This window comes from Mytilus edulis, chromosome 5, assembly GCF_963676685.1.
Source record: "Mytilus edulis chromosome 5, xbMytEdul2.2, whole genome shotgun sequence".
NCBI lineage: Eukaryota > Metazoa > Mollusca > Bivalvia > Mytilida > Mytilidae > Mytilus > Mytilus edulis.
Genome location: NC_092348.1, coordinates 2,246,011 through 2,266,789, shown reverse-complemented (window position 1 = coordinate 2,266,789; position 20,779 = coordinate 2,246,011). Strand labels below are relative to the sequence as shown.

At 33.1% G+C, this 20,779-nt stretch overlaps 1 protein-coding gene across 1 annotated transcript in view; it reads right to left on the bottom strand.

The window, feature by feature from the left end:
* Positions 1 to 20,779, bottom strand: part of LOC139522748 (uncharacterized) — a 59,422-nt gene that overhangs the window by 3,334 nt on the left and 35,309 nt on the right. Inside the window, exons 8-13 of the mRNA XM_071316253.1 lie at positions 20,284 to 20,441; positions 19,423 to 19,592; positions 13,814 to 13,861; positions 6,436 to 6,474; positions 4,403 to 4,520; positions 2,111 to 2,220 (exon numbers count right to left, since the gene is read on the bottom strand). Coding sequence (XP_071172354.1) covers positions 2,111 to 2,220; positions 4,403 to 4,520; positions 6,436 to 6,474; positions 13,814 to 13,861; positions 19,423 to 19,592; positions 20,284 to 20,441 — 643 coding nt within the window. The remainder of the gene's footprint in view (positions 1 to 2,110; positions 2,221 to 4,402; positions 4,521 to 6,435; positions 6,475 to 13,813; positions 13,862 to 19,422; positions 19,593 to 20,283; positions 20,442 to 20,779) is intronic.

Below are 20,779 nucleotides of genomic sequence, written 5' to 3'. Positions count from 1 at the left end.
ATCACGCTTCTCGTACACAAAAATCTCTCCCCTTCTCTACAAGTATTTCTCTATTTAATGCTACTCTAGTAACCGGAATTATATGTGTTAACTAGTGCTGACAATGAAATATTTGTAAAAGATTTAAAACTTTAAAACAATAGAATTTACTGTTCTTTTTAAAAAAAAGATGTAGTTAATCATTGTTGAAAGGGCTTTGAGACACCAGCACAATATGTTTAGGGTCATGGGCACCAAATAAAATTTAAGTTTTTACTAAAAAAAAATAAAAAAATCGGTATTAGCAAAACAATGCACACAATAAACAAACAACTGTCTATAAAGTCAGTTTGTTTAATCACTAACCTCAAATTGTCACCGTTAAAAATGCATATATATATTTTCTTTTTATTAGGCCGTCCATGAGTGACCGACATCCGGCCTCTGGTGTCGATCTCCTCTGCGTAGATCTGTCTGTCGAGAATCTCTACGGTCCATTTTTCAGTTTCTGAATTTCCGATCGACGATTTTTAAACATCGGTGATCTGCCTCTTTCTTGCCATCTATCACGGTAATAGAATCGCCCTTGGGATCATATACCGTTATTCCGTGGGTAATTATCTAAAACATTTTTTGTTGTTGACATTTTCTCTTCGTGTATCTACTGTTTCTGAAGTTACATCTTCGTTAATATCCCCGTTTTCAACTTAAAATATCGACTGTTGAATGTGTTTGAAATCCTTGGTGATGTCCTTTTAATCAACTTTTAGGCATTGTTCCTGCATTAAATTATGTTACCCCACAGCAGGATATTATGTCGTAAGCGCTTAATAGCAAGGCAAACATACTCTGATTGTTTGCACTTGTCGAGAAAATCTTTAATATATATCTCATCTACAATATTAGGATTGTACGGATACGCTTTACGGTACAAATTATGTATGGTTTCACGGAAATGTATCACTGATTCTTCCAGTTTTCTCTTTCTAAGTTTAGACTCTGTCACATACATTTCTTTTATCGCCGTATGTCCAAATCTCTCGTCCATCTTTCGTCAGGCGATTATAACCTCTATGTATTATTACTGGCACTCCTATGCATACATCTCAGCTTGTCCCCTAAGAGTATTTAGTAGGACACTTCGTGACTTTTAATTTGTCCATACATTTACGTCGGTTATATTCTCGAAGTATTTGATAATTCATTACAAACGTCATTGCTCCGGACAGGGTATTCGTTTATTGGTCGAACATTTCTCACAATTTCTTACACGAGAACAATTGGTTTTATGCATATCCGTATTTAATTCATTCGTCCAATTATGAAAATCTGGCGATTGAATTTGTTTTGCCGATATGCACGTGTTTACCGATTCGTACCCGGACAACACAATTTCCTTGTGCCTTTGCCCTTTAATAACAGGGCTTTTAGGATAAGGACAGGTGTAAGAGGGCATTTGATTAGAATCATAGGGCGTATCGCTTTCGTTCATTATGGTGCAAGCCGGAGTCCTATAAATATACTTATTACGACTGTCTTCTGAGCTAAATCTCTTTTTCGGACCATGTTTGTGGGCCTTGTATTTTTTTTCTGATCATTTAGAAGACAACTGTACAAATCGATAGCCCCATTATCACCAAATGCGCAATCATAATGTGTTCCGGAGATTTCTGTACAACCACGTTTTTAGGAAAATGAATCCATGCTGATGCGACGATGTCGCTACTGAATGTAAGCAAAATTAACCACATTTGACAACCATTTCCTCCATTGTTTTCTGTATTGCTCATCTCCTGGACAACTCTAAGAATATTTTTTTTTCTTGGGTAACTGTGTCCGATCCCAAGGCGATACTGGACATCTAGCATAGTCCCATATGAAAAGCATTAAAAGTACGTACGAACTACCTAATTCCGAATCCGCTGGTGGGAGTTACTTGATTTCAAAAGCAATTCTGTCTTACCCGAGTGAGCACTGGAGCCTGGGTTTGATTTCTTATTGTTCTTCTTGGTGTTTCCATTATATTATTATCAGTTAAGTTTCTAACAAAGCGTTTTAGACCTATATTGTTTTCGAAATGTCATGAGTGACTTTAAACACTTTAAAAATGCAATATTTCAATTGTACTTACATTGAACTGTAGAGAGGGGTCTGAAGGGACTACATTCGACATGACCACAACATTGACCGTTTGGTATAACCACTTTACAGTTCTTAGGCAAATGGTCATACACCGGACAACTAAAATTGTAAGTCACGATATTCACTTTTCTGGAAATTTGTATATCGCAATCGGTAAGGCAGCACCAGTACAGATTTAGTGACATAATGCAGACAACTCACGACTCTAAATTATACTACTAATTTGTTTTTATAATACAGACTTTTTAACAACGTGGTCGACTGTGGTTTGTCATTTCGTCGTTTGATCGTTTAATTATTGAACGTTACTTATTCCTGATTGTGACTGTTTTGCTGAGTGTGAATTCTCTATAAGACGTGTCCCGGTACTTTTCTATTCCAAATTCATGTATTCATTTTCGATGTTATATTTGTAATTTTCATTGGATTTTGTCAAATGTCTTAACGTCTTTTTTGTTATATTCATTTCTAAAAATGTCCTGTACAAAGTCAGGAAAATGGCCAATTTCACTATACTTCGTTTCTGTGTGTGTTACATTTCAATGTTGTGCTTCTGTTGTGTCGTTGTTCGCCTCTTATATTTGATGTGTTTCCCCTAGTTGCAGTTGTAACCCGGAATAGTTTTTTCTTATTCGATTTATGAGTTTGAAACAGCGGTATACTACTGTTGCCATTATCTATTGCGATTGTTGATAAATACCTCACAAATGATAAATGTCTTGAAACGCAGATTATAAGTTCTAACTGTGTTTATCATCTTAACTACGTGTTACATTTTTCTTATTTTGTCCATGTATTAATAGCAGGGCGAAAGATACCAAAGACACAGTCAAACTCATAGATAGAAAAATAAATGAAAACGCCATGGTTAAAAAAGAAAAAGACAAACAGACAAAAATTAGTATACAAGGCTCACCATAGAAAGCTTAAAAAATGCATATGACGTGGTTTAGTACTCACGAGTTTTGCCTTGTGCTCTAGTGCTATGGTCAGTTTTCAACTATTGTCCTTCAATTTTGCTTATGTACTTGTTTGTAGTGTGATTAAAATTATGATACAATGTTGATGACTGTCCTCAAATTTTTGACGTTTTAACCTATTGTCTCGGATGGATTTTCTCACGACTTGTAATCAATTTTAAGGAATTCAATACGACTGTCAAACAAATGAAGGGTTTAGCTATTTATAAAATCAGGTTTAACTCACTATTTAATACATAATGGAAGCCCTGAAGCAAGTCAAAAATATGTTTCGTAGGTAATTGTTAACGAACACTGTATTTTTTTGTTTGTCTTGTTTAGGAGGCTGACCACTAATTCCATATTTTATAATGAAAAACACATCAGCAATTTTTACATTTATTCTATCATTTATCATAAAGGCAACAGTAGTATACCACTGTTCAAAACTTATAAATCCATGGACAAAAAACAAAATCGGGGTAACAAACTAAAATTGAGGGAAACGCATTAAATATAAGAGGAGAACAACGACATAACATTAATATAAAACACACACCGAAACGGATTAAGCATTAGACAAAATCCTATGAGAATAACAAATATAACATCAAAACCAAATACATAAATTTGGGATAGATAAGTACCGTGACACGTCTTATAGTAATGTGAATTCACACTAATAAATAAGAGAAAACAAACGGCACAACGGAAAAACAACGTTAAAATGTAACACACACAGAAACAAACTATAACATAACAATGGCCATATTGCTGTCTTGGTACAAAAATTTTTAAAGGAATAAATGGTGGGTTAAACCTGGTACATCATACATACAGTTAAAGTTCACATATTCCAGTCTATATTTATAGTAAATCGAATCAATTTTCCATTCTTATTTATAGAGATAACTTAAAAATAAAGCACGAGAATTTAGTGAATATCAAGTTCTCTTTAACAATTTACTGCGATACTCAAATATAGATAACGGAAAACATAAAACAATTAAAGGAGCTAATTAACGGAGACAACATTTATGATAAAAGGAGCAGGTTTCATGTAAAACAAAATGTCAAAGGAGAAATATGTTTAAACAACAATTATGTTAACCGCAATTCGCGACAAAATATTAAAGTTGTTTTTTATTCGTTAGATGTGTTTTTGCTTTTGATTTTGTCATTATATGAAGTAGTTTCCGGTTTTAATTTCACTAACAGTGGTATTTTTGTTATTTTACTGTTTGCAACTTCACCTTCAGTCTAACAATGTCATTAAAATGGAAACTGCATAAATATTTTGTTTTGCATGTCTGACAACTTACAGATCTTGACATGAAAAATGTCCACTTTGTTCCTCATCACAAGTACAGTTGTAGACACAGCCATCTTCCCAGCTGTCTCCTTGGTGATAAAGTGAACCTTTGTACAGACAACCAGAACCTTACAAAGAAAATGATATAATCATAGTCTGCATGGTTATATAAAGTACCTTATACCAAACCTAGATACTTTGATTATAATTATGTAATACGCATCTCAAATTCATGAAGTGAACGTGCATAACACATTAGTTTTCTGACATCAATAATGTCTATTTTCTGTCACAACAACATTTAACTTTTACCTATAGACCGCTTGCACATTTCATGGCGTAGCATTTGAATACATATAAAATATATCAACTGCAAAATGAGTGCAGTATAAGAGTTGTTTTATAGCTAATATTAAACGTAAAATCACAAAAACACTTAACTCCAAGGAAAATGCAAAACGGAAGTGTAAAAATCAAAAGATAAAACACATCAAACGAATAGACAACAACTGTCATATCCTGACTTGATACAGGCATTTACGTAGAAAATTATGAATTAAACCTGGTTTTATAGCTAACCCTCTCACTTGTATGACAGTCGTTTAAGATTCGATTATATTGACAGCGATGTGTGAACAAATAATACACACATAGTAGGTAAAAATGTAAAGAAAATACGGGGCACAGAAGTCAATATAAAGTAAAGCAGAAAAGTATAATCTTACTCTTTTTAAAAACTAACAAATTAACAAAGAAGCACTAAAAGTTAAGTCACAGTAAAGTAGGAAATAGGAAGTCAGGGATACAAAACATAATGAAGGGATGTCTAATCTGATCCACGTCATATGTAACACAAGCAAAAATGAAAGACAAGATACAGTAATTCTACCATGGAATAATAATATAATGACGGGATATATTAGTACAGAGCTACGTAATATGTAACTAAGAAACATGAAAAGGCATATAGACAAAGCACATTAGCAAAGATGAAGACAATAATACAGAAATTGTACCATAGAACAAAAACATGATGAGATAAAGACATGATATATAAGTACAGAGCCACGTCAAATTCATATCATCAATCAGTTAAAGTAATATTCATAAAGACAAATAAACAACGTAAGTACCCAGAATCAAACATCAATGAAATCGTGTATTATGTTATGTGTGAAGTTGATACAGAAAATTAAGCAACAAGATCTTGTTATCTTCCGATGAACCTTAAAAAAAAATCAAAAACTTCCTTGATACAACCCTTGTGCATCAACTTTCTGCTCAGACACTGGTGCCGTTTTACAAAGTCTGAGTGGGAGCTGCAATAATTTGGGAAACGCATATCCCAAATCCAGGTGCTATATTGCTATCAAGGAAGGGAGCATTGATAATTTCAATATAAATAATGTCTGCTTTCATAGATTATAATACTGACGTGACCGTAATGTCAATTAATCTGTTTAAGTCTGAAACTGAAACGTTGTTAATACGAAACTCCAGGATACTGATCACTAGTGTCTGTATGGCATAATTTACCTTTTTATTTACTTTTTACACAATATGCCGTAAGGTATCCCAAACTAATACATCTATAGCGTGGATAACTATTTGAATGTTGAATAGCATTGGAAATAATGGTATACAGGGTTGAAAAATCAGAAAAAAATCATAGGATACTACTTCGCGGAATCTTGTTTTTCTATAGGTTTATCTTCTGAGCTGGTTAGGAAATACACATCAATATGTGTATTTCCCATATCAAGTTTAATGAAATGAAGTACATCAAAGATTTAAACTCAATGTAATATAGTTTTTACTGCAAAATGTGGAAGCTGTAATAGGCAAATACACTATTTCGAAAGGCAAGAAATGCATGGAATTCTCTATATCCATAAAAGAGCGTTATTGTGGTTATGAATTAGTGAATTACGATGTCAGGATAGATAAATAGAAACAAGTAATGTTAAATATCTACTACTATGTTATTATCATATAAGTTATAACAAAATAAAGTATTGTTTATAAAGTAAACAAAAAACTCACCAGTGGATATGACTGTTGGTAGTGACACATTGTCTGGGCCTGAAATAATAGACACTTATATACTATATTAGCCGACCTGTGCCTTTTTACTGACACCCTGTACTTTTTTTCAAGATATTAACATGTCCATGCGTTTATTTTCGTAATATTTTGTTGCATTACTTTAATTTTATCTATCTCATTGTCTGAAAAGTTTATAAGTTGTGATTAAAGTTATATATGTATGTTCTCTTGGCTTTGCCCAAGATATTTTGATGTACTTAAAATGACAATAGCTAGATATAAACTTAAGCAAAAATAATAATCAAAACAAGATTTATAAGCATGGCATCGCAATGAATTCCTTTTGAACCTATTCCCTTTAAATGTCATTCCTATGGGTGTTTTTTTTGCGTTTTGCGTTACATAAATTATCAATCTGTCTATCTGTACTGTATGGTGTTATTCGTAATCCTGGAACCTGCAACATTTAAAAGTTCTAGGAATATGTTTAGGACTTTTCTTTCAAAGTTAGCTGAACTTTCCGCACACATGTCAGTTATGGGGGACTCAATTTGGTCATGGATAGAGAAATCAGTCCCTAGTCAACCATACACTCAATCTCCTAGCACCTCTACGTGCAGGAACTCCTGTGATACGACAAATTACAGCTTTGAACGGTAATAGATATTTCAAGTTAAATACATATAGTAAAAGTGGCATAAACTTACAAAACATCGTATATCTGAACAACTGTGACTCTAATCGTATCAAAATAAGCACACCTGATACAGAGTCAACAAGTAATATCATGACATGTGTAGGTCACATACCTGTTGGGGCATACACGGGACGAAACTCTGATCGCCTAATAACTCTTGCATCAGTGAATATCATTCTCAATATCAGAACTTATTCTAAAAGTAACATGCTGTTTGCCTCTCTAAACTGCAGATCTTTTGAAAACAAGGCTCTAGCCATTTGTGATTTTGTGACATCTCGTGATTTAAATATTCTGGCTATTCCGGAACCATGGCTTGATTCTGATGTTGATGAAGGTGTTGTTCAAGACCTAGTACCAACTGAATACAGAAAAATACATCACAGTCGTACTGATCGTCGAGGCGGTGGAATAGCACTTTTGTTCAAAAGGGGTATTGGCATAAAATGATTGAACGTCCATGAAAAAGATTTTACTCACTTTGAGCATATGGAGTTCTCTATACATCCTGGATATCTCAATTTTTGTCTGTGTGTAATATACAGACCCCCACCATCCAAATCTAATACTATTTTCTTTGAGGAATGGGAATCATATCTTGATCAAAATACTATTCTAGTACTTGCGCATAATGTTCTTTTCACCGGAGATTTCAAATTCCACCTTGATAATCTCAACGATCCAGACGCGTTACGTTTCTGTAAGAGTCTTGAAGATCGTAACATTACACAACATGTCAAAGATGCCACACACGATCGTGGGCATATTTTAGACCTTTCTTATTACGAACAAAGACAGTCAGATATTAAACGGGGTTCCAAACGTTCAGCGTCCGAACATCAGTGATGTACAAGGTAACCAAGTGTGTAACCATTTTTCTGTTCATGCAACGTTAGCATGCCAGAAACCAAAGAGTATGCGCAAGGACAATTTTTTGAGAAAGTGCAAAGAGATAGACGTGAAGGAAATTAAAAAGGACATTGTAGATTATTTTTCATGTTCTGGAATAGATAGTTCTGTAGAGCAACTTGTCGAACATTATCAAGGTAATTTATCCAATATCTTTGATAAACTCGCACCAGTCACGATCAAATCAGTTGTTTTAAGACCTAATACAAAATGGTATTCAGACGATCTTAATAATGCCAAAAGAGATAAGCGAAAAGCGGAGAGAAAATGGCGGGATTCGAAATTGGAAGTTCATCATCAAATCTTTAAGGAAAAGTGTAGAACTGTTGGTGAACTGTTATGTATCGCCAAGGAAACCTCTTACTCTTCTAAAATTGAGAATTGCAGAAATGATCACAAACAGTTATTCAAACTAACTAAACATCTCATGGGTAAACAACAACAAACCCCGTTGCCAAGTTCATCCTCGAATTTATAACTGGCAAACTCATTTGCTGATTTTTCGGTAATAAGGTTGTAATAATAAGAGATGGACAAACATACCAAAACGTAGTAAAGGATGACAACATTGCATTTCTACAGGCCGATGTTGAATTCACTGGTACATCTTTGTTGTCATTCAAACAAACAACCAATAACGAGAAACGAACTATCATTCAGAAAGCCCCGAACAAGTCCTGCGAGTTTGCTCCTATTTCGTCGAACTTCTTGAAACAGTGTTCCGATGTGGTCGTGCCACTTATTTCAGATATCGTCAATGCATCATTTGATGAGAAAATCGTGCCGTCAGACTTCAAACAGGCTCTTGTGAGACCTCTTCTGAAAAAACCGGGACTTGATTCAGAAATTTACAAAAACTAGACCAGTGTAGAAAAGGTAGTTGATAAGAGACTAGATGTTCATTTGGACTCTAACTCAATGTGTGATCCACTTCAGTCAGCATACAGACCACGTCATTCAACTGAAACTGCATAAGCGAGAGTACATCATGATATAAATGCGGCTAAACAGTCATCAGTAGTATTGGTGCTATTGGACCTTTCCGCTGCATTCGATGTAATATATCACAGAATTATTCTAAAACGTCTGTAATTTACATATGGCATAACTGGTTGCACTCTCGAATGGATTAAGTCGTAATTTACGAATAGACATCAGCGTGTGGTGAAAGGAACAACTACATCGAAGAAATGTCATCTAAAATTCGGGCTTTCACAAGGTTCCGTGCTAGGCCCGAAATTGTACTGTCTCCAGGCCAATAGGTGAAATATGCCGTCGCCATGGCATGGCATATCACTGCTATGCGGACGACACACAGGTGTATATGGTTATCAAGCCGCTACACAACTGGCTGAACTATTTTTCAAAACTTGAACTATGTCTTTCCGACATAAGTTCATGGATGTCAACAAATATGTTAAAACTGAATCAAGATAAAACCGAACTTATCATATTCACACCGAAACATCTAATGGCTAGTGTACCGAATCTCCAACTCAAAGTCGGCAATACTGTAAGTAGTGTATCCTGCGTGAAAAACCCTAGGTGTATATTTTGATCAACACCTAACGATGAAACGGCAAGTTTCTGCCATAGTAAAATCATGTCATTTTCACATCAGTAATATTGGACGCATTCGCAGCTTCATAACAACAACTGCTTGCAAGACACTAGTGACCAGTCTAGTAACATCCGGACTTGATTATGGGAATATTCTCCTGAACGCTATTAACCAGACTACATTGAACAGATTACAAAAAGCACAAAATACAACAGCTGGTCTTATCACCAGGACAGGAAAACATACATATAACACCGATACTTGTTGATTTACATTGGTTACCCGTCCAATATAGACTACAATACAAAATACTGACTTATGTGTACTGCGCTTCGAATGACATTGGCCCTGCTTACATTCGAGAACTAGGCAATCTTCACGTTCCAAACCGATTTTTGCGTTCAAGCTCCACAAAACTTCTCACCGTTTCAAAAATGAGGACGAACACTCACGGTGAAAGACAATTTGATTGGACAGCGGCATCTTTATTGAACAATCTCCCGAACAGTTTAAGACAATGCAAGTCCCTAGAATGTTTTAAATATCAGCTAAAAACTCATCTTGATCTCATTGCTTTTTAATCAGATTGAATTCTTATCTCTTTTACGGGCTTTTTTTACTTTTTTTTATTTCGATTTAGGGTTTTTGCTTGTTTTGCATGATTTTAATCTTTATTGTAAATTTTTAATTCTTTGTTTTAACATGTTTTTCGTATTGACCTTTTATTTTATGGTAGGCTTTTTTTTTATTTCAGTATTTGAATCTGACACGATGTACGTTTTATTTTTTATGTTTTTGTTATAGATTTGTTTTAATTACTATGTGAATGTACAGCGTCTTAGAGTATTTTTTGTTTTTTTATATAGGGCGCTTTATAAATTTTTCCTTATTATTACGTCTCTGTCATCAAGTGCATCGTCCCTGTCCTGTCATTTTTTGCCAGATCAATATCCAATTGCAGCCAATTAATTGCAAATGCAGTTGTTGATTATTCATATTGGATTATCATTATGTATACCTTAAAGTCAAAGCACTGAATAAGAAGGGTCCTATGATTTTGGAGTACTAATACTCAAGCCTTATTTCAGTTTGTCGACGTTACATACGTACTACTGCTGATTCATTATTATTCGTGGCGAATAACGAATTTGAGTGTTCAACGAAAAAAGAAGATTCTATAAACTTGTATCCAGACTTTGGAAGAATCACGTAATCAAATATCTACAAAAAATGCAAGGTTTTTTGCAAACCATGAAAATTGGTACCAACGAATCAAACCTATAAGACGAAAATAAAAAAAATCTCCGTATTCTGTCGTGTTGTAATGTATTAAACCTATTAGACTTTCAGAACCCTGGTTGATACCTAGCTTTCGGTATTGCAACGTAACGAAATCGTGGCGATCCATGATACATTAGTAACAAATCGTATTGTATCCTTGCCAATACGTGCTTTGAAAGAGGGACGGACGATACCAGAGGAACAGTCAAACTCATAAATTGAAAACAAACAGACAACGCCTTGCTAAAAATTAATAAGACAAACAGTCAAGCAATAGAACACAAGACACAATATAGACAATTAAAGAATAAGCAAAACGAGCCCCATCAAAAACTAGGGGTGATCTCAGGTGCTCCAGAAGGGTAGGCAGATCCTGCTCCAGATATGGCACCCGACCGTCATAACGGTCACCCAACTCGTGATGGCGTCCGTAAAATTTACAAAGGATGGTTTCAACCCCACCATTTGAATCTCTTTATTTAAAAGATTCCGTGTGAGCAGCAACCATCTATGAAGTAAATAATGATGTGAAATGCTAACAGATATTGGGAGATATACACCCCGTTTGTAGATGCTGCTGGAATGTTGCTACTTAGAAATGAAAAGTTCACAGTTGAAAAGCTGAAATCATCTCTTTTGTTGTAAAGTTTTGTTTTTAACCGACCCTTATTGTCAATTTCTAGATGTAAGTCAAGATATGAGGCCGACTTAACTGTATCTGGTGTATCCTTTATTTCTAGTTCGATCGGATAGATGCATTCAACATAGTCACACATATTTAGTGAAAGAACGTCATCTATATATCGGAAAGTAGAATTAAAGGATATTGCTAATATCTTATCTTTCTTCCTAAGAAGTTCCTGTGTGAAACCAACCTCATAATAATATAAAACCAAGTCGGCAAGAAGAGGGTTGGTTCCCATTGGAATGCCGACAGTCTGTTGAAAAACACGTCCTCCGAACGTTACAAATATGTTGTCTATAGAAAAAATCAAGCATCTTGATAATGTCAGTTTCAGAGATTTTTTTTTTGAATTAAAGTGATCCTTTACAAAGTAGGATTTATCCCTCCCTAGGACGAGATACTTGTACCTACGTTGGTCATTTTGTTTTATAAAACAAAGCAATACCAACTCTTTCAATTTGTCTTTTAGTTTGGAATCTGGAATACTTGTGTAAAGTGTAGAAAAGTCAGATGTTTTAACATTATTGCAAGATGAAAGAGAGTTAGATTGTATGTACTTTGGAATTTTTATCCACAAGTATCCACATCCGATTCACGCCACCTCTAGAATGCAGTTTCACAATAACATATAACCCGTCTTTGATTGCTGATAAAATAGTTGTTAATAATTTAGAAAGAGATTTCGTGGAGCACTTGTAAGACCTTCAGTATACCGTTGTTTGTAAGGACATTTATGTAGTTTAGGTATCCAATACAGTGATGGAATAATCAGTTCTTCATCTTTGGTTGAAATTCCAAAGGAACACAGAACAGACCTATGATTATCCAAGACTTCCTCTTTGGTAAGTGTCGTGAGGGTATATGTTGAGTTTCCAAGTATATTGTCAATATTTAATCGTTTATCAAGCAGTAAATGTAATGAGTTTTACACACAAAACGATGTTGTTTGGGACTTCATCTGCAGGGACAACAACATATTTGTCAATGAGGTAGGATAATTGTTTTGCAACATTTAGTTCTTTAAAGATTGACGTAGCATGGGCATTGATAGACCCATTCAGTTTCTTTATTCTGATTTGTATCAACGACCTCACCGCCTTAATCCATTCGGAAAAAGTGTCTACGTCTTCCTTCTCGCGCTTAGCTCATTGCATTGCAAAATCCTCGTCTGAATTCATCAAAATTTGTTTGAAAAAAAAGTTGTATTTCCAATTAATGGATTTAGGCTCACGATATTTCGGACCTTTTGATAACAGATTTCGAAGGGAAGTGTTATTTACAATGATGAGGTCACCGTTCTAGTACATAGTTCTCCGAAACTAGTACATTGATCTCAGAAACATGCCTTATTAATCATTCTGTCCTACGAACAAGTACGAATATATAGGTACTAACACGGATCAGAACGGTCTGACATGGTTTAATAAGAAGTTACTACGGTCGTTTGATCTGTAGTCAAACTTTGCGCATGTTTAAAGAGTGTCAAGGATATACAAGTTCTACTTCGTATGTCCAGACAACAAAACGGATATCTACAGATTGCCACCAATGATGCCGGATCCTATCCGTAGGTAATCCGGCGTCAAATCCGTGAATGTGTGACCTAGCTATTATAAGACAAACATTATAATAGATAAACAAAAACTGTAATGCTGCAGATATTTTATACAATTAGGAGTACAATAAATAAGGTTTAAAATAGAAAATAAAACTTAAATAAGCAATCTGATCAGTAGTGAAGATCTTCAAGCAAGTTAAATTTTGCCAGTAACTAGGGCACTTTGAAGTTTCTAGTATTAAACGTGTCTCATGACTCCATCTGCCAACACAAATGGCCGATACGAATAAACAAAAAACAAAGGGGTAAAATGCAAATTTTGACTGATATTTTTTAAACCATAATAAACTAAAAGGTAACAAATACTCTGACAGTTGTGACGTACTCAGACAGTTGGAAGTTCTCAACATACTCAACATTTTTGTTGCAGTCAGATTTTCTCTATTTTCATTACAGTTTTCAAAATATTATACATAACTTGCATGCTACCATTATGTTCTATATCTAGCCATGTCGGCCATTGGTTGGTGGTTAGCAGTTGGGATAATTGGTCATATGCTAAAACAAGATAATCTAATGATAAAGTTTGATTAAAATTGGCTAATAAGGATAACATTTTTATAAAAGTAAGCACACAACGACGACACAAGACACATTGTTTACCTTTTCAACTTGGCTACTTACATGTACTATGTCCCTGGATAATAAAGACATCACCAACACCTGCTTTAGCTGTAAGAAATTCTCAATCTTATATTCATTATGACTACAAAGTGTTCATTGTTTTATAAATCAGCTAATATGATAATTAAAACTGTGCAACCAAACTGCAGAATAATCAAAATGGGAATTATTGTAGGTATTGATTTTTGAATAAGAAAGGGTTCGTTCTTACGTAAGCATCCGAGTTTTAGGAAGAACACATACCTCTAAAAGAATCAGTGCTTAATAAAGGCAGTAAGAATATAATGCTGTTAACTAGCACTACAAACTGCTCAGAGTCTGAATTGACAAGTTTTTGTGCTCGACCAGTAAAATCGAGCACAGATTTTACTCGACTAGTCTCGACAGTGTCTTGACTGTACTTAACTGTACTTAAGTGTACTCGACTAGGTATCGACTTTACTAGATTAGTCTGATTCAGTACTTGATGATCTTTGTGTAGTCTGAAATAGTCTTGACCAAGGCTCGACCTGTCTCGACCTGTCTTGACTAGTTCCAACCTGTCTCGACTAGTCTCGACTCAGTCTCTACCAGTCTCGACTCAGTCTCTCAAGTCTCGACTCAGTCTCATCCAGTCTCGACCTGTCTCGACTAGTCTTGACCTTCAAATTTAGTTTTGACTGGTGTAAATCAGCCCATCTAACTAAATTAAATATTGATCTTAAAAAATTCAAGCTTATTAGGTAGTTTGATTTATTGCTGTGAAATGAAAGAATTTAATTTTACAATATGTCAAAAATAAAAATTATTACATAAAAATTCAGATATGCATCTTTAATTTTTTTTTTAACTTTTTCAAATCAACTTGGATTTTGATCAAACTATGCAGCTATGTTAGATAGATATCAAGCTTAGTGAATCCCATTTCATTTAGTTTTTTGTTGTATTGCTGTTAAATTTAAGAATTAAAGTCATCTTGGTTAAAAAAGCAAGGATTTGCAATTCGGACAAAATAGAGATAGTGCACTTTAATTTTTTTTATAACTTTTTCAAATCAACTTGGATTTTCATCAAACTATGCAACTATCTTAGATATATACCAATCTTACTGAATCACAGGTTATTTTGTTTCTTGTTGTATTGCTTTCAAATTTAAAAATTAAATTAATCTAGGTAAAAAAAGATAGAATTTTGCAGTTCGAACAAAATAGAGATAGTACACTTTAAGTTTTTGAATAACTTTTTCAAATCAACTTGGATTTTATTCAAACTATATAGCTACATTGGTGATGTATTAATCTTACTAAATCCCAGGTTGTTATGAAGTTTGGTGTATTTCTGTCAAATTTAAGAATTTAATTAATCTACATGTAGGTCAAAAAGCTACGATATTAGAAATATATCTTTCCTCATAATATATAAATGATATTAAATTTTTGTTTTAACCAAAAATAAAGGTGTCTTTTTTTAAGATTTCATAACTTTTTCAATCAGCTTAAACAAAATAAACAACCTTTTTTTTGGTTAAAATCATGAACTTTCATGACAATCCTTGATAACCTTTTAAAAAAAGAAATGTGTTCCAAAGTTACAGTATAAATTTATTTTAATCAAATCTTAAAATATTTTTTTGTCAAATTTAATGACATGGCACTATACATTATTTAATTACATCAGTACACGTGAGTTTTACAGGTAAAAAGAAAGCACTACTTTTCTTAAACTCATGTATTACTTATCTTGTGAATTAAAAAAAGCCTTGCGATTTAGATTTAATAGGATGTTGCAACTTTGAATAAATGTTATTTAGAATTTAAAACTCTCTGGTAGATGTGATCGTTTTAATAAGTTTGCCCCAAGCAGAAGGTATTGCTTTATAAATCACCACAAATCAGAAGAACTTTTTGATATATTTATATAATATATATCAAAAGGAATAAAACATTAAAGGAATTATATAACTATTTTATATATACTTTTTCCCAAATTATGAGGAAAGATATATTTCTAATATCGTAGCTTTTTGACCTAGATTAATTAAATTCTTAAATTTGACAGAAATACACCAAACTAAATAACACCCTGTGATTCAGTAAGATCAATATATTGCAAAGATAGTCGTAGAGTTTGATAAAAATCTAAGTTGATTTGAAAAAGTTATGAAAAAAATTAAAGTGTACTATCTCTATTTTGTCCAAATTGCAAATCCTAGCTTTTTTACCAAGATTACTTTAATTCTTCAATTTTACGGCAATACAACAAAAAAATAAATGAAACGGGATTCAGTAAGCTTGATATATATCTAAGATAGCTAGTTTGATGAAAATCCAAGTTGATTTGAAAAAGTTATAAAAATAATTAAAGTGTACTATCCCTATTTTGTCCGAATTGCAAATCCTAGCTTTTTCTACCAAAATTACTTTAATTCTTAAATTTTACAGCAATACAACCAAAAACTAAATGAAATGGGATTCAGTAAGCTTGGTATATATCTAAGATAGCTGCATAGTTTGATGAAAATCCAAGTTGATTTAAAAAAGTTATAAAAAAATTAAAGTGTACTATCCCTATTTTGTCCGAATTGCAAATCCTAGCTTTTTCTACCAAGATTACTTTAATTCTTAAATTTTACAGCAATACAACCAAAAACTAAATGAAATGGGATTCAGTAAGCTTGATATCTATCTAAGATAGCTGCATAGTTTGATGAAAATCCAAGTTGATTTGAAAAAGTTATAAAAAAAATTAAAGATGCCTATCTGAATTTTTATATAATAATTTTTTAAATTAAATTCTTTCATTTCACAGCAATAAATCAAACTACCTAATAAGCTTAAATTTTGTAAGATCAATATTTAATTTAGTTAGATGGGCGGATTTACACCAGTCAAAACTAAATTTGAAGGTCAAGACTAGTCGAGACAGGTCGAGACTAATCAAGACAGGTCGAGACAGGTCAAGCCTTGGTCAAGACTATTTCAGACTACACAAAGATCATTAAGTACTGAATCAGACTTATTAAGTAAAGTCGAGACCTAGTCGAGTACACTTAAGTAGAGTAAAGTACAGTCGAGACAATGTCGAGACTAGTCGAGTAAAATGTGTGCTCGATTTTACTGGTCGAGCACAAAAACTGGTCAATTCAGACTTTGAGCGGTTTGTAGTGTAGTAATACATTGATTTAACTGGAACAAATCCAGGTCACAATCCAACTCTGGATAAACACATACACTATAAGAGGAATCAAATAAAGGAAACCGCTGTTCGAAAGTAATAAAACGATGGAGAAAAAACAAGTCCGGGTTACAAATTAAAACTTACGGAAACACAAATATAGGAGCAATCAACGACACAACAAAATACAAAACGACAATGCTACTCACACAGAAACGAACTACATTTTCCTGACTTCGCACAGGACATTTTCAAAAATGGTTGGTTGAACCTGGTGTTGTGGCAAGCCGAACCTTCCGCTTTCATGGCAAAGTAAAATGTAACACTAAAACGATAACATCACATGACAGGACTACAATACAAATGAATGGTCAAACATTCAGGATAGAGAAATTCACAAATTAACAATACAATAGAACATTACGACAAGCTAATAGTTATAAAATTATCAGGCTTAACATTAAACACGCTAGACTCGTCATTCATTAATGCACTAATGTAAAAATTGAAAAGAAAGCCAAACCAAGATAAACCCAAAAAAAGAAAAAATGGTTGGGTCAACCTGGTTTTATGCCTTATGAAAAATACCGCTTAACTAACAACATAACGAGACAGAAATACACTACAAAAAAATGCACGAACACTCAGAACACAGTCCATTTTAACATGTAAACAACCTAAGAATAGCCAGTAACACCTCAAGTTACCTTTGGACAAAACTAAAATACATTCCAATAGAAAAATAAACTATGCGTCATATGAATGTATCAACGCCACAGAAAAGTAGAATATGAATGAAGGCAACAGTAGTAATACCGCTGTTCAAAATTCATAAATCGATTGAGACAAAAATAAATCTGGGTTACAAACTAAATCTGATGGAAACACATCAAATAAAAGAGAACTTCGACACAACAGAAACACAACATTAAAATGTAACACACACACAGAAACGAACTATAATATAACAGTGGCCATTTTCCTGACTTGGTACAGGACATTTAATAAAAATACAATACTACAATAAAAATACATGGGAGAACATACAGGACAGAAAAAACACAAGAATAATAGCTAACAAAAGATGCCAGGTTTAAAACTTAATACACCAGACGCGCGGGTCGTTTACACAAGACTAACCAATAAAGCGTTGATGAAAAAAAATTCGAAAACCAAAAAATGTATAAAGCCGAAGAGCACCGAAGACCAAAAATTTCAAAACATAAGCCAACTACGGCTAAGGTTGTCTGCCTGAGATAAGAAAAACCTAATTATTTAGAATAATTCATACTTTTGCAAACTGTAAATTTGTATAATAGCTATCACAGGTACCAGGATATAATAAATATTAATGATAAAACTAATGACTAACTACAAAATAAAAACGGATAGATGAATAATCTTAAATCGATAAACGCACAAATTTAAGTGACGTTACATTTGAATATCTAAAGATTTCCCAACTTATAGGATAAAGTTAGAATAGAATTCAAGATAAGATTTGAAATGTTGATATAACATGAAAAATAAATACTAATTGATATCAAATTGTGGTAGAATATTTTTTTTATCTAGTTATGTTGGTATTTCTTCTTAATCAAAATGTAAACCAAATATATTGTATAAATTTAATTGAACCAAACAAAAATCTTATTAATGAACTGGATGATTAATTTTTTCTTCCATAACAAACGAACACAACAGAAAAAATAAGATTTACAACTACAAACGATAAAACATGACAAAATCCGACGAGTATAACAAATACTTCATCAAAACTAAATACGAGAACTTCCTATAGAAAGGAACCGTGGCACGTCTCATACCAATGCGAATTTACACTCAGCAAAACAGCTACAATCAGGAAAAAGTAACGTTCAACAATTAAACGATCAAACGACGTAATGACAAACCACAATTTAACACATTGTAAAATTAGGCCAACAGATCATGATAAACTTTCGATTGTCTACAAAAAGTAAGAGATAGTAGTGATACCTCTATTTTTGTATAAATCTAGATGTTAATTAGTCATTGTTCATTGTATGTCTACTTAGTACCCACAAAAATAAAGAAAATAATGTACAATTTATCTAAAAGTATCTTTAAAGCAAAATAAATAATCAAAACGCATGTTACATCTAAGACTTGTACTTAGCTGTGTAACTTTACCTAGTTGTACTTGGATTTGAAACTTTTCCAAGTCTATAATTGAAGACAAATTACATTAAAGATGTGTACACTGCTCTTATTAGAAAGAAATATGAAGCAGCGAGCTGATGAGTAAAAATTATAAACATATTTGTCACCATCCGTCTTAACAATATTTATCTTGGGGGGTGTGTCTGTTTTAAATTAAGATGGTAAAGAAAAAAAAATTGCAGAAAGTTTACATTCTATAAAAGAAAATATTTTCTAAAAGAATTTCATAGGCTTATAATTGAATGAAGACTCACTATATCCCCAATGAGCTGAGGTCTGATCTGGAGCATAATAGAAAGCTGGTTTCTTGTCAGTTTCAAGAAAGCATCTGTTTGCTGTAGATATAAACATCCAACCAGTTGAATCACATTTGGATTTATCAGCATTCTGACTGGCATAGAATTCTCTGAGGAAATCTGGATCTCTGAAATGGTTTCATTGATAATTGAAACATATGCAAAATATTTTTCTTTTATTTTACTGAGGATGATGCATTTAATTTATATCATTATGCTTTAGGAATATAGATCTCAATAATAATATAATGTGTTATGTATTGTAACCTTGTTGTTGAATGTACATTTCTGACAAGTTATATAGAAGTTATAAGTCAAGAGACATTTACATCATTTAGAAAATTGATTTATAGTGAAGCAAATATGAAGAATATGAGATAATGCATTAACTATTTTTAGAATCTGACAAAGTCAGTTTAAACAAACCAGCAGCTATGGATGTCTTCAGGAATTCTGTTAAAATAAAAATATCTACAGATAACTAAAATTTTCATGAAATGTTTAATGCCCAGGGGGCACTGATTCTTCCGAAAGTATAATTCAAACAAAAGTACATCTATAAGTGCTGTATTTATGTAGATAGCCAGTAACTATAACAAACATCATACTCGATCTTACCTCATTCAGCACTTTTCCCGCAAGAATTAAAAATAAAACCTGAGCTGTACAGTTTCAATACACAGTTTTATATATGCACAAACACTAAGTATCAGGATATAAAACCAGAATGCATCATGCAGTATATACAGGTTTAACATACGTTTACATTTACTTTAGTATCTGAGAAATTGAAACCTTATCAAATGTATTAATACTTACTTTGACATTGCAAAATACTGTTTAGTTGTAGATTGCAAATCAACCCATGACGAATCTATGATTCTGCTAGGTGTAAACCAACTCATCTTATCTGATCCTGTAGCATTGAACAACATGAAAGCTTTCTCTACACCATTTTTGTATATGGATACCCTGACCTGTAATATATTTTGATTATTTTTTCTATACTTTATTTTCTATCATTTTATTGAAATAAGAAAAGGTAACCTTACAAAATGTAGGCTGTGCCAAACTGTTTTTTGTTTGTCTGAATGATTTATTGTCTGAAATTTTTGTCGGTCAGAGAGAGTTTGTTTGCTCATAAAGAGGACACGTCGCTGTTTCATTGCTTTTCACATTTCTAAAGGTCCAGATCATTCTTAAAAAAAATATGATAATAAATAAAATACTGTCACTTCAGCAATTTGTTTGTCATTTTATTTGATAAAATACAGTTACTGGTCAAATTTTGAAAGTAGTGATGCATATTATTATA